The sequence below is a fragment of the Bicyclus anynana genome, chromosome 15 (genome assembly GCF_947172395.1).
Source record: "Bicyclus anynana chromosome 15, ilBicAnyn1.1, whole genome shotgun sequence".
Classification (NCBI taxonomy): domain Eukaryota; kingdom Metazoa; phylum Arthropoda; class Insecta; order Lepidoptera; family Nymphalidae; genus Bicyclus; species Bicyclus anynana.
Window position 1 is genome coordinate 14,318,661 of NC_069097.1, and position 12,882 is coordinate 14,331,542.

The 12,882-nt window shown below is 37.2% G+C and overlaps 1 protein-coding gene across 1 annotated transcript; it reads left to right on the forward strand.

Moving 5' to 3' along the window:
• The first annotated feature begins 959 nt into the window (after positions 1-959).
• On the forward strand, positions 960-12,845 carry LOC112047874 (beta-1,3-glucan-binding protein). Its single transcript, XM_052885850.1, has 10 exons — positions 960-1,092; positions 3,676-3,809; positions 4,988-5,272; positions 6,883-7,052; positions 7,859-8,007; positions 8,859-9,010; positions 9,384-9,475; positions 10,351-10,465; positions 11,095-11,201; positions 12,515-12,845. Exons 2-10 carry the CDS (start codon positions 3,707-3,709, stop codon positions 12,713-12,715), a joined length of 1,374 nt encoding a protein of 457 aa, XP_052741810.1. The 5' UTR covers positions 960-1,092; positions 3,676-3,706; the 3' UTR covers positions 12,716-12,845.
• The last annotated feature ends 37 nt before the right edge of the window (positions 12,846-12,882 follow it).

Sequence of the window (12,882 nt, forward strand, 5' to 3'; positions counted from 1 at the left end):
AAACTAAAAACCGGCCAAGCCCGAACCACACGCAGTGCAGGATTCCGTAGATTAAGTTAGCACTTTAATCTCTTCAGTAATGCACAAACCGATAACGATACCCCACACCATGGGATAGACGATAAAAAATTCATCTTCATTTTGCATGTAGAGAAGGAGCCCCAAAATATTTTTTAAAATTTTCTTTTTACTATTATATAGACGTAATTAATATACAATATACATATGCCAAATTTCATCTTTCTGGTTTTAACAGACTGATTTATCTTACTGACAACTTAATCTTTTTAATTAATAATGGAATTACTATGCAATTTTTGATTTCCAATTACGTTTTTTAAGTTGGTCGACTATTACTTTTTAAATAGCAATTGCTACTTAGCTATTACAATTTTCCCTGCATTCCATTATAAATACTACTTATAGTACTTTCGTGAATATTTTTACGTATCCATAAATAACCGTTTAGCCGGTTTTTAATTAGCTCTCAAAAGCGGAATTACAAACGGATCACTAAATCGAAAAATATTGGCAGAAGACCCCTCATATCCTTCAAAAATCTATTCAACAATACCCCACACTATAAGTAAAAAAAAATCACCCCCACATTACATGTAGGGGACCCTGAAAATTTTCCAAGTTTTTATTTTACAACTTTTTCATATTTTTAATGTACATCCTAATTAACAGTTTTCTAGTAGTAATAATCTCTACGTACAGATGGACATGACGAAACTATAAGGGGTCCTTGTGGACTACGGAACCCTAAAAAAGGTAAAGTTTGCCAGTTTATGTTTGTGATATTGAGGTTACAAGGGTAATCATAATTATTTTACCAATAGAATGAATGAACTGAATGATGGCATGATAACCTTTGATTCAACGAGACACGACTAGATAATAAACTAATGCTATGTATGACTGCATAGATAATCTGACAACATTTGTAGTATGCATTTCTCAGATCACCTACTCGTGATAATACATTAAACGATATTTTTAATTAATAGAAATCAACAGTTTTCATGAAAATTTGAGTAATAATTTAGTATTGTCATAGTTCGTAGTTAGAAAGTAGGAACAAGGAAAAGCGTGAGTATCTTTTACTTTGTAAAAATCAGCTGTTCTCATTAAAACCACAGTTTCATATTAAATAATGCAGTGCTGGATTAAGGTAACTTGATGCCCTTCTAAGTAATGTGTAGTGGGGTCTCCTATACTTAACCTTAAGTGTACTACAAATTAAAAAAAAATAACAAAAACCGGACAAGTGCGAGTTAAACTTTTTGTTTGCCGTAACATAAAACGTTAACATAACCGCACAGAATAAAGAACGATCCAGAATGAGTCTTTACAAGCAGTATGGTGAAGCCGGTAAAACCCATGAAAAACCCAACCATCACGCGTCTCTTTGACATCCGCATATACAAACTTTTTTCGTTTTTTGTATTTCAAGAGACGAATAACTTAGCAATCCATAGATTCGCGTGGCAGACCGGACTTGTGACCAGTGGATGTAGGGTTAAGGAATTCCTTGACAATCGATTAACACTCCCCTCCTCCGCTCGTGTTGTTCTCCCTGCCTAGTCAAATTTGGTAAAATCCTACTACAGCAGCTTAGGATACCCGTTCTAATATAGAACGGGTATCCTAAGCTTCTACTTCACTTCTAGAGAGACCTAGGTCTTTAAGCAAACTATAGCGAGATTTTTCTGATAATCCTCTCGCATCTACTTCTACGGCGTACAGACTAACGACATAGCCATTTTTAGTTACTTCATTAGTTAGGTCATAATATTTATTCACTTTAATACTGTGGTCCTTCGGAATGTTAGTCCTCCACGGCACTGTAAGCTCTACAAGTACTATTCGCTTAGTTTGTTTGGACAAAAAGTAAGATGTCTGGTCTTTATCATTAATTTGATTTACTCGTAACACTAACAATAATTACGTAAACTAATATCATAATAACATAACTAGTAATCAATATTTATCTATAAAAAATACTCCATCTTATTTCTTTAGATTATGTAAAAGGTTTTTAAATATTTAAAAACATAAGGCGCCATTTTTCTTGCATAATATTGAAAATTACTGATGCGACGCTTCGTGTCGCACTGATTCGAGAATGTATTCGTTTTTGTATTTTGTATTTGGAACGGCTACGACACGGTCGGATTCCGTGCGCTCTATCTGCATATTTTTCATTAATCTGTGCATAACCGTTTACTAAGACTAACCTTGGTGAGCGTATTCCCATGCAATCTTTTGCTAACGCTGTGCGGAATCTGACTCTAGTGACATTAGTGACTTAATTATTAGTTAAGATTATGCTTGAATGTATCCATTTCTAACATAATTTTTATTTTTCTTTTTGTGTGTTTGTGTTTTTGTTTTTTTTTAGTGTAAGTTAATTTTTTATATCCAATGTAATGATGTACATAAAGTAGACGCAATTACATGAGAATGTGTAGTATCTATTTTTAAGGTAAGTTAAGACATTGTGCCAGTTTTGTAAAATTTAAAAAAAAAACTCGCATGAAGTTTTAATTATAAAATAGTAGGGGACCCGGTCAAGCTTCGCTTTGATTGATGTACGCTTCTTCTCTACCCGTGCCTACTCCTACCCTGCCCCTACCCTATCCCTATCTACCCTACCCCTACCCTACACCTACCCTATCCCTACCTCTTTGTAACGATTTTTAGCTTCCTACCTTGAAATCTGCGAAAAGTTCCATATAAAATTCATTTCACTCCCTCTTTTAAGTGTATTTGGAAAGTGGGGGGTCTTAAAAAGACAAAAAGTAGCCTATGTCACTCTCCATTCTTTTAATTCGTCGCTCCGTTTTGCGTTAAAGACGTACAAACAAACAGACACACACAATTTCAGATTTATAATATTAAAGTATGGATTAGGACTCATATAGAATTCCTAAATAATTGTAATTGTATTACCTTTTTTTTTATTCTTTACAAGTTAGCCCTTGACTACAATCTCACCTGATGGTAAGTGATGATGTAGTCTAAGATGGAAGCAGGCTAACTTGTTAGGAGGAGGATGAAAATCCACACCCCTTTCGGTTTCTACATGGCATCGTACCGGAACGCTAAATCGCTTGACGGTACTGTCTTTGCCGGTAGGGTGGTAACTAGCCACGGCCGAAGCCTTCCACCAGCCAGACCTGGACCAATTAAGAAAATCTCAATCTGCCCAGCCGGGGATCGAACCCAGGACCTCCGTTTAGTAAATCCACCGCGCATACCACTGCGCCACGGAGGCCGTCAAAGATTTAAGAAGTTTAAGATATCAAGGACAGACGTAATCTAGTACAGTAGTTACAATGTAGTATGTCGTATTTCAGCATAACAACGTAATTTTCTCATTTTCTTTACTGCAAGCATTAGTTTTATACATTTCCGTACACGGTATCGGAATTTTGTACAATTCCAAGGAAAACCTAGGAAGGAACCTAGGAAAACCACGCTGGCCCAATGCGGATTGGCAGACTTCACACACGCAGAGAATTAAGAAATTCTCTGGTATGCAGGTTTCCTCACGATGTTTTCCTTCATCGTTTGAGACACTTTATTAAATGAATTTCTTAAAATGCACACAACTGAAAAGTTGAAGGTGCATGCCCAATGTTAATTATTTTGCAAAACAAAACATTTCAGAATAATCACCACGAGAGGCGTGTTGTGGTTCATGCTGATCGCTATAGCAGATTGTCAAATAGAGGATGTAGCTCCAGATATGACAGTAGAGTTCAGACCTCTACGGCCAAAAGGATTACAGGCATTTATAACAGGTATTTCTTCAAATTAACGCCAATCAAATCGTAATAAAAAAAAATCGTTCAAAGTTTTTTTTTTATTGAGAAAGAATACGATATGGAACTTAAGCTAATTTATCCTAATAACTATACAAATCATGCCCACGTGGAATGATGGCAAGAATACTGGCTGCATTTCCGCGCTGGACAGCCAGGCTGATCCTTTGCGCAAAAAATGAGCCAGCCCTTCTGTCACCAGTCGAGGCAACTGGCCGCGGTGAAATGATTCGGTAAAATTTTTTGGCACTGCGACTCCATGGCCCAAGGGTCTCCACGGCAAAAGGTACAAATATGTAACTCTCTGTCAGAGAGGCATACTTTACATAATTTCAAAGTTCGATTAAATTGAATATGGATGCTAGCTAATCGATACAAAGAATATTTTTAATAACATCGATTAATTTAATTAAGTCGTTCTGCCAGTCAATTCATTGCCTTTGACGTAAGTTAGCTAGCTAATAGAATTAACATTAAATCAATGACAACCGCATTTTTTGTATCCCAGCCCATTGTTAATATATATCACAATGACAACTGTGAAATATCATTTACCTACTTTGTGTTATCAACTAAAGGTTGTCAGTATGCACCGGATGATATTTTTTACCTATAATCTCAATAATTTTTATCAGCTAGCATTTAATGAGAAGTGAATACGAAATTACGTGATTTAAGAATACTAACAAATAACAAGTTGTTAGCTTTTCGTATGTGTCCATTAATAAATGTCAAAGTTAGTGAAATAGCCCGAATTATATAGGTATTGGCTAACAATACGTTTATTAATGAATACAGTATCTTTTGTTTTTATATAATGATTTATTTAATTTGCTATCCTCCGCGAGAAGCCGACAAACCCATGCGACAACGTTACCCAGTTCCGACAAAATACTCTCTACGTACGTTTCACCGGAGCATCCTTCGGAGATGTTGACTCTACAACGTGCAATTGCAAAGATTTCGGAATGAAACGTACGTAGAGAGCATTTTGTCAGACCTGGGTGACGTTGTCGCATGGGTTCGTCAGTTTTTCGCGGATGATAGCAAAATAAATAAATCATGATCTATTCATGATGAACTTCCGCAAAGTAACGTTTATTAACCTGTTCTGATGTAAAATTACATCTAATTTCGTTTTTTTTTTAAATTTTTAGCGGATCGAAAAGTTGCTGAGTTTGTATTTTTTGATGGAGAAATTTATCAAACTGACAAATCCACCAAAATTGTTAGTTCGATGTTTGGCGCCGCAGTAAGACAATACAAAGGGATCGACAACAAATGTCTGTATGAAAATTACGATGTAGTATTGGAAGTAGGAATGATAATCCAATATCGTGTTTATATACCTAACGTATTTCATGATTTAAATGTTAAAAACGAGCAAGCAACCCTATCATTCAATACAGTTATATCTGATTACAGCACTTTTGATATCACGGGTAAGTAAAATTTTAATTTTTGTATTTCGTCAATATAAAGTTAAATTAATTAAATTTTGCTTACGGCTTAGGCCGTGGCTAGTTACCCTACCGACAAAGACGTACCGCCAAGTGATTTAGTGTTCCGGTACGATGTCGTGTAGAAACCGAAAGGAGTGTGGATTTCATCCTCCTCCTAACAAGTTAGCCCTCCTCCATCTTAGACTGCGTCATCACTTACCATCAGGTGAGATTGTAGTCAAGGGCTAACTTGTAAAGAATAAAAAAATTAATAAATGCATGTTACCTCCAATGATAATTTTATACTATAGATACGTTACGTCCCTATAAAATCACCGCAAAAAGTGATCTGAATTTAGCTACACCGCTGAACGCACAATTTTGTCTTTAATTCCATTATATATATAAGTACATAATAAATAAATAAATATACTTAAACAATACACATCGCTATCTAGCCCCAAAGTAAGCATACAGAGTAGCTTGTGTTATGGGTGCTAAGATAGTTGATATTATAATATTAATATACAATTATGTACTACATATAAATACTTATATAACGTTTAATACACACAGACACTGGAAAACACCCATGCTCATCACACGAATATTTTCCAGTTGTGGGAATCGAACACACGGCCGTGGATGCAGAAAGCAGGGTCACTACCCACTGCGCCACGCGGCCGTCAAAGTTAATAAAGTATATAAAGTTTTTACACTTCCTGAACACACAAGAGACGAATATCTTAGCATTCCATGGATTCACCGTGCAGGTGCCGGATCCATCGCGTGGTAGAGAGAAAAACACCAAGCAAAGTTCAGGACTTGTGACTACTGGATGTAGGGTTAAGGAATTCCTTGACGATCGATCAACACTCCCCTTCTCTGCTCGTGTTATATATACATTTATGATGATATTTATGTATTACGAGCTGACGCCGCGCGGTTTCACCCTCGTGGTTCCCGTTCCCGTAAGAAAACGGGGACAATATATAGCCTTCCTTGATAAATGGGCTATCTTAACACTGAAAGAATTTTTCAAATCAGACCAGTAGTTCCTGAGATTAGCGCGTTCAATCAATCAAACAAACAAACTCTTCAGCTTTATAATATTAGTATAGATTTGTCTAAATAACGTTCGTTGTTTAATAAGCGACTAAATGAAATCAAGTCAATTTTCCACATTTGTCCGCTTAGACCATCTATTGTATAGGACCTGTCTTGCTAGGTGTCACTTTTCTGTCAAAGTATATGATCAATGATCTAATGCGATTATATACGCTCTATAGAATCTTATGTTAAATGTTAAATAGTTGTAATCGTGTTCGTGAAAGAGCTCCGTAAAAATACCTTTTTGTGTAGTTAAATGGTTTAAAAAACGGACAAAAACTCCTAGTTTAGTATAAGATATATACCAAATCCAAGCTCGTTTTCCTCAGAAAATGACAGACAATTTTGTTTGTGACTATTTGTGTGCGATACAGGTCCTTCTATAGTTGGTCTGAGTTTGTCCGCCTTAGTTTTGATGCGCTAGTGCGCGAACTCTAGTATAAAATCTCCATCATTGGTTACCTCGACCTAACGACGCGTTAATCATATTATTGTTGTAGAACTGTTTGACCGTTTACCTTTTCCTTCTCCTGGCCACTTTTGCAAGGAAACTGTCACCAAAGTCGTTGGCAAGCAAGTGTGCGCTGGTGACGTCATTTTTGAAGACAATTTCGACACATTTCGGACAGACCTGTGGCAGATTGAGCAGTATATACCCACAGACCACCCTGTTAGTATAATGTTATTATTAGTGTGTAGTTTTATCATTAGCTTTAATTATTTTTAGACTAGCGAGAGCCAACGACAATTGGCCGTCCCCCCACCAGGTGAACTGGCGACATCAAGCGAGTCGCATGGATTCGCTGGATGCAGGTGGCTCAGTATCGTGATGTTTGGAAGTCCCTACAAAAGGCCTATATCCTGCAGTGGACGTTCATCAGCTGAAATGATGATGATGATGATGATGATGAAAGCCCACGACTTTCATAATGTGAAAGGATGGTCCATTTCAGGTCCACTCTTGTACTTATTGAAATTTAAAAATACAAGGATTTAATTAAAATCTAAATAAGTGAATAAATCTAACTAAATAAAAAGAAATAAATTAAATCAAAACCCAAGTTTTTGAGTTATATCAAGATGGCGCCCCTAAAGCAACTATGGCATGACACTTGACAGCAAACGTCAAAACGACTACTGCGTAGAAAACGTCATCAATCCGCCATTATTACAATTAATAGTGTTGCATTTCTTGGGAGAGAATTAACATTATTTCGAAAGATTTAAAGTAAATTCGTAGATTTGTATAATCGAAAATTGTTAAAATGGAAATGTTATAATGTCTGTATGTACGATTTGATAATCTATATAAAAAATCCAAGATATTTTTCATTTCTGTATCGTTCTGAGAGTTTTTCAAAAGTGGGCCCGGTTTCGTATCTGTCCTTTGGTATGCCCATTATTATATTATATTTGATATTTCTATTGTTTCGTACTGAAGCTAGTTCTTTACTAAATTTTTAAATTTATTTATAGGAGAATCCATTTGTGTCATATCAAAGTCTTACGGCAGATCCAAATGTGTTCGTAAGAAATGGAAGCTTGCACATTGTACCGAAACTTCAGGAAGACTTCTTGGAGATAAATCAGTCAATAGAAACTGGATCTCTTGATTTAGGAGATGGGTCGGTAATAGTTTATGATAAATGCTTCTAAGAACATAACTAATTTGACAAAAAAATTGCAACTTACAACTAGTACTATATTATAATGTTACTGAGTGCGATTTTAAAAATTCTAGTACCAAAAAATCCTTAAAATCGGTCCAGCTGATCTCGAGATTTGCGCTTAGGAACACATTCAAGATTAATGTTTATATTATAGAAGATGTGTGTTAGTATAGTTTTAACAGACTCTTACGTGGGTTAAGAAAACCAATGTCAAACAAAGGTTCACAAAGATTCTCAATATTTGTCAGGAGAACTTAATACGTTACGTTACGTTATCAACCCATATTCGGCTCAATGCTAAGCTCGAGTCTCTTCTCAGAATGAGAGGGGTTAGGACAATAGTCCAGCACGCTGGCCCAATGCGGGTTAGCAGACTTCACACGCGCAGATAATTAAGAAAATTATCTGGTATGCAGATTTCCTCACGATGTTTTCCTTCACCGTTTGAGACACGTGATATTTAATTTCTTAAAATCCACACAACCGAAAAGTTGGAGGTGCATGCCCCGGACCGGATTGGAACCCACACCCTGCGGAATCGGAGGCAGAGGTCATATCCACCGCCAGGCCACGAGAATACTGAAGCCAAACGTACGACGAGCGCCTTATATCACCAGTCGTTCCCGCCCGTTCGATACCCCTCTCTAACTCCCTACTTTTTACGGAAACAAGTCGCACCAACTAGCGTCGGCTCGAGCCAACACAAGATCGAGATTATTATGTATTGTAAGTAGAATGTACCTGTAATAAATGTAGGTACCGTATAAAACAACAGCTAATGGCCTTAGTGTAGTTATTATTTCTAGATGTACAAGAAGACAGTGCTCAAAAACGGCTTTTGGGCCGGATATATTACCACCGATAGTGAGCGGCCAAGTAACCAGCTTGCCCTTCGCATTCACCTACGGGATTGTTACCATAAGAGCCAAGCTACCTCGAGGAGATTGGCTCTATCCAGGTCAGTACTATCTTCAGTTCATCTATCAGCTAAGTTCTACTTTCAACTAAGTTTGTAGTAGTTGTAGTAATAACTCGAAGAAAAACTAAACTTGCGGCTCATCAATTTACAAGAAAATCCACTCACCTCTATAATATAATTAACAAAAAATTAAATATCCCCTTTTTAAATTCACATATCTAGCTGCAAAGAAAATCTTACAGATTGGTTACTTAAACTTAATTATGATCAAACCAAAAATCCGTCTTTTAAAAAAAAACTTTAGAACCCCCAAAATCCTAGATTGAGTTGTTCCCCTGTTCAATGTGACGAACATTTAATACAAATTAACTTAGTGAAGTATACAAATGATTTAAAATTTAATGATTTACAGAATTTCTCCTTGAGCCTTTAACAAAAAAATACGTCGGCGATAAGGAATTAGCGAGTGTGTTAAAGATCATCGAGATTATTACAAGCATTCAGGTAAATGGGTGTTTCATCGTATTTTTTTTACTAAAAATCACAGACAAGAGAATAATAGGCAGATAGAGCGAAAGGAACACGACGTTGTCGTAAAGCTCCATACAAATGCAACTTGAAAAAGTTTCAACCCTTCTGTTTTTTTTTGTGAGACAACGTATCTTTTATCCTTTTTTATATTTCAAATTCATTCAGTAGTTTCAGTGTGATGCCCGGTCAACAAAAACACGATCAGACAGACAGATAGACAAACAGACAAAAATTAAAAAAAAATATATATTTTTGGTTTCAGTGTCAATTATAATGTAATGTCCTTTATTAAAAATTTCAAAATATGTTCAATGTGCAGAATTTGACCGGTTAAAGTTTATTACGAGTAAATTAAAAATTTTAATGAAAAAAATTCAACCTACTTCCAACTCAAATAATTACTTTAACTAAAAAGCAAAAAAGTAACATCCTACCTATGTGCTACCTTCTGATCAGTTTGAAGGCGGTGCCAAGCCGTGAACCGTCGAGGAGGTCCTTTAATTCTTCTTCGTCTTCATCACCAGACCCTTAATACTGTCACAATCCATCTAGGTGGAAAGTTCTTATCAATACAAATTTATCAAGTCCAAACACAAGGTAGCTACTGTGAACCGTCGAGGAGTTCTCTTCACTGTCCCTCGTCTTCATCACCAGACCCTTAATACAGTCACAACCCACATAGGTGGAAAGTACTTATCAATACAAATTAATCAAGCCATCCTCCTTTTTGGAAGTCGGTTAAAAAAAAACATACATACAGCCGAACGTAGAACCTCCTCCTTTTTGGAAGTCGGTTAAAAATAAAGAAAAAAATACTCTTTATTCAATTTAAAAAAATGTACCCACAGTTTATCAGGAATAGCAACGCTTGTTATGAGAGTCGCGATGACCTGATCAGACGAATCATGCGTGATGAGCATTGGAGAGAAGAGTTTCACGAATACGAGCTGAGGTGGACGCCAGGTAACGTAAAACTGATCATATATTTACTAATATATAAAGCTGAAGTTTGTTTGTTTGTTTCCTAATCTCAGGAACTACTGGTCCGATTTGAAAATTTTTTTCAGTGTTAGATAGCCCATTTATCGAAAAAGGTTATATATTGTCTCCTTACTCCTACGGGAACGAAAACCACGCAAGTGAAACCACGTGGCGACAGCTAGTCAAAATATAAATGTGAAAATGGGAGCCAAATTTTTTATTAGTAGTGTCGTTATCGATTTTGCTAACAAAAGGGATATCTAAATGGGTACCAAATTCTAAAGATTATAGAACTTAGGATACATAAAGCTCATCATTTGAATTGGCTAGTTTTACCAGCAAATAAAATCCTTTCTCAAAATTTTACATTTTACGATTTTTAGATGATAATGTCCAACTATTTGAGCCGTAGTAATGGTATTCTAAATAAGCTTACTCATATTTAATACTAGCTGACGCTGCGCGGTTTCACCCGTTTGGTTCCCGTTTCCGTAGGAATACGGGGATAATAAATAGCCTACAGCCTTCCTCGGTAAATGGGCTATCTAACACTGAAAGAATATTTCAAATCGGACGGATATAGATTATGTTTCTCTATATTTTATTTTCAGATGAAATTGAACTTATTATGGATAATGATCTCTATTTACGAAGTACTATGAGGACGTTAAAACAATGCTTAAAGGACTTTGGCTTCGTCCCTAGTTTCAACGAATACGTAAGAAATACTCAACTTATTTGCATTTGCATTTTAAAAAATTAAATATCACGTGTCTCAAACGGTGAAGGAAAACATCATGAAAAAACAAAGTAAAGTGAAGTAAAACAAAGAAAAAACAAAGTAAGTAAAGTGTTTTTCAGATAGCATGGGTACGGTGACAGGTTCGTTTCACTCTTGAAAGTTTGCCGCGATTCACGATTAAACTACGCCATAAGGCAACTGTCTCCGTACCCATGCTATGTGAATAATACTTTATAAAGGAATTTTTCATGTGTGTTTTTTCATTTAATGGTCATCTCCTTCCGATGTGGTCGGGCGGGGGTACGGACCTCGAGTCATAGCCTTAGCCCGGGTCCGTCGATTGAACTTTCTCCCCCGGTTTGGTTCTTCCAATCCCTTCCGGGGTTGAGGGCATACGACCTATGGGATACTCTTAAATAGAAGGCAGTCCAAGAGCCTCTCGCGGTCTGCAAAATATTCGCTATCCGCACTAGAGCTGGTGTGAAGTTCTTTAGGGTGCCTCGCGGATGTGATGTCGACTTTGTATTTCGGGCGGTGTCAAATTCAGTGAATGCGTCGTCCCACTCGTCGGCATCTTCGTTGGCATAAGTGCCTGCACCTGCAGGTTCGGCTACTTAGAGCAGCTAACGAGGTAGAGGACATCTGTTCGGGGCTCTCTTGCCATGTGGTGTGAATTCGTGGATGTGTATAACCTGCCATGACCGGCCCGTCCATACGGCGAACGGGGCAGTCCCCAAATCCTAGAGAGCGCCTAAATGATAATCCTAGTCAACCGTATACGGTACTGCGCCTGATTTTCAATTGGTCACCTCAGAGTATGGTCGAGATCTTCGCGCTCCATTCTTACTTTACACTCATAATTTGGTATAAAATAAATAAATAAATAAAATAGCCTTTTATTTTAAACAGCTTTTGGTCACATGAGTGTTGTGTTTGATTTGATTGATTATATTATGTCCCGCTGTTCAAAGTGTCTTCTGACATAGGCCTCCTCCAGCTGCTTCCACTGCACCCTGTCAGCCGCAACTCTGGTCCAGCGTGGCCCCAGGGTTAGGCGGATGTCGTCCTCCCACCTTCTTATTGGGCATAATTTGGTATAGGTATCTACATATATTAGAAGCAAACAGGAGAGGCGCCATTATTGGATCTCGCTCCATTTTAAAATTTACTTCGGGCCGGCGTTGTATCCAGCCTGTTGTCGTGCGCCCCAAAAGTCGGAACGCTAAACGACGGACCGTCAGCGATGGGAATTCTTCATCTCTCGTCTTTAAAATGTTTCCGTCTTCTAGCGCCAGCTGTCATTCAGTGTGGCTGCCGGGGGTACTGTCGAGTTCCCTGACTCCATCGTCACAGACGCCGGATACGTCAAGCCTTGGCGCAACACTGACGCCAAAGCCAGCCTCAAGTTCTGGCGAAACAAAGACGAATGGTTGCCGACTTGGACTGCGCCGAGCCTGGAGATTGACTACGTTAAAGTTGTAGCTTTATAAACGTGTTACGATTTTAAATAAATTTTATCATTTAATTTTTTTTTAACCATGTTATCTATTAACTACTCGTAAGTAGTTTAAAATTAAAAGGCTTTTAGAGTATAAGGCTAGAAAAGAATAATAACTTAAGAATGACTTCATGAGTGTTTACCACCATGCATTTGTAG